General features: G+C 39.8%; 1 protein-coding gene across 2 annotated transcripts in view; it reads right to left on the bottom strand.

Annotated features, from left to right (window-relative positions):
* LOC110320687 (peptidoglycan recognition protein 3) overlaps positions 1 to 1,869 on the bottom strand; it is an 11,443-nt gene extending 9,574 nt beyond the window's left edge. Inside the window, exon 1 of one of the 2 annotated variants that reach the window (XM_021196808.1) lies at positions 1,756 to 1,869. In XM_021196808.1, coding sequence (XP_021052467.1) covers positions 1,756 to 1,831 — 76 coding nt within the window. In that variant the 5' untranslated portion in view covers positions 1,832 to 1,869. Of the gene's footprint in view, positions 1 to 1,751 lie in introns of both variants that reach the window. The other variant, XM_021196809.1, reaches the window with a different exon arrangement.
* Positions 1,870 to 2,289: the final 420 nt, after the last annotated feature.

Genomic DNA, 2,289 nt, shown 5'->3' with positions numbered 1-2,289 from the left:
TTTTTATCACAATTGCTCTGTAGTACAGCTTAAGGTCTATAGCCCAGTCTTGACCCAGAAATCACCCAAATCTCTTCTCCTCTGTGTTAAATTGCCTGCCTGGTTTGTAGGAGCAACTGCAGAAATTGTGAACCTCTTTGTATCTTTATGAATGGGGCATAAGAAATATGGGATACAAGGACTCAGAAATAAGCCTAGAGAAAATTATTTTTATAGTAAATTGTCTAAACTATGGAGTTCTGCAGACAGTCACACTGATTCATATATTTCTGTCTCAAGAACCAGTTTGTGCTTCATAAATTTGTTAAGTTAGGTTAAGGTAATGGCCACCATCTTAGTTTGTACTACTATAATGTGTACCTATGGTTCTGTTGGTAATTATGCAGGTAACCTAGGGAAAGCAACGTTGCTCTAACTAGGGATGAGGGAAGGCTTCAGTGCTTCTAGAGGGTGGGTTGAACAAAGGTAGATATAATTAAGGCCACACTAGGGCAGGATACAGGTACAATAAAGCCCACAGGACTCAGGGGAATAAAGATTAGCCATCATCCAGTAAGCAGTCAGATACCAAAGCAGAACTAAGCAACTGACCGAGGCCTAGTTTCAACTCATTGCCACACATGGGCAAGTCACTTCCCCATCAGGCCTTTGTATTCTTATCCACAAAACAAGGAGATTAACTCTCTATTCTTTAATCTGCGAGTTTCTCCAGCACTAACTTCATGTAACCCAGTAGCATGTCTACGTAAGAGTAGAAGGCCAAGAAATAGCTACCTTATGGCAGATAATGTGAAAATACGCTAGCATAAGACTTACCAAACTCAGGTCCATTTAATTCAACACAATTCACTTATATTTACTTCATGTCTAATCACTTTATAAAGGGATGAAATATTGAGATGTTGTAAAGGCAGCCCTTCACTGACAATTATTATTTATTTATGAATGTTAACCCTGTGCTGGGTTAACATCAGGATGATGATGATGATGATATGGTGATGATGATGATGGAGATAGTGGTGGTGGTGGTGATGATAACGACGACAAAGACAATGTGGGGAGGCAATTAGATCTATAAATTACCTCATATTCATTATTTGAACACTGTGTTAAACCTTTATAGTCAAACTGATTTGATGTAGAATAATTGAAGAGACAAAACTCTAAGCATGTCTGTAAGTGATCATCCAGATTGGGTTAGTAACACTGGGACGATCTGTCCTTAGTTTAGGCAGCACATTCCATTAGCTGGGGGACCAGACTGAATAAGAGGAAGTTGAGCACCAGCATTCACTACCCTTTGCATTACAGATGTGGAAACAAAGTGACCAAATGCCCTAAGTTCCAGCTACTGTGTTTTCAGACCATTCTGGTATTTGTACACACAAACAGACATATGTATAAACATACGTCGTGGAGCTACAAGCCAAAATAAACCCTTTTCTCAAATATTTTGTCACAGAAAAGTAATCAATATAATATCTAATTGAATCATCGATATCAATTCTAAGAAGTGGTTGATGATTATTTATTATTTATTAATTTCACAAAATCAAATAAGAATCATGTATTAACTTATGAAAGATGGAAAATCATAACAGCTGGCAGGACTGGAAATTTGTCAATTCCAGAGCAGTACAAGTGGCAAAGCTGCACATGCTCTAGCAAAGACAATACTGGGAACACTTCTGCCACACAAGAACAGTTATGTGCAATTCAATAAAAGCACTTCTGATAAGAAGAAAGAGAACTTACCACAGACCAGAAGACTGAGAGCAGAGAAAGCAAGAAGCCTGGGCAGCATCTTAGAGTGGTCCCAGGACACCATCATGGAGTCTGACTGGCAGTCCTGGAGGGCACTGGTCCTAGAGAACACTGACAGTTAAAATGACTGTGCTAGCTGCATGCCACCCTGTGTGTTTCCCTATTCTCTAGGTCCCCTCTGAGGGCCAACACATGGCTCAGGCTTCTCAGGTCCAACTGGAGATGTCAGTTGTTCCATAGATGTGAGGATCCTATTGTCTGTATCTAGCAGGCCCACCTTGCCAGAGCCACATTCTGCAGACCCAGGAGACATCTGGTCCTTGAAGTGAATGTAGCTGATACTGAGCCTTTCACACTGGACAAATGAAACTATGTTTAAAGTCTTTCAGTAGTAGTAGTAATGACCCTGTATAAATTTCATTTCCCATGCTACAGTTTGTATTTGGCCCTTACAAAAATCCCTATAAGACAAAATTCCTGTAAGACTCCTCTTTCTTTTTTCAGAGAAGAATACTCAGAAGCACT

Source organism: Mus pahari, chromosome 4, assembly GCF_900095145.1.
Source record: "Mus pahari chromosome 4, PAHARI_EIJ_v1.1, whole genome shotgun sequence".
NCBI classification, from domain to species: Eukaryota; Metazoa; Chordata; class Mammalia; order Rodentia; family Muridae; genus Mus; species Mus pahari.
The sequence above is the reverse complement of the archived record's forward strand: the minus strand, read 5'-3'. Positions and strand labels throughout refer to the sequence as shown.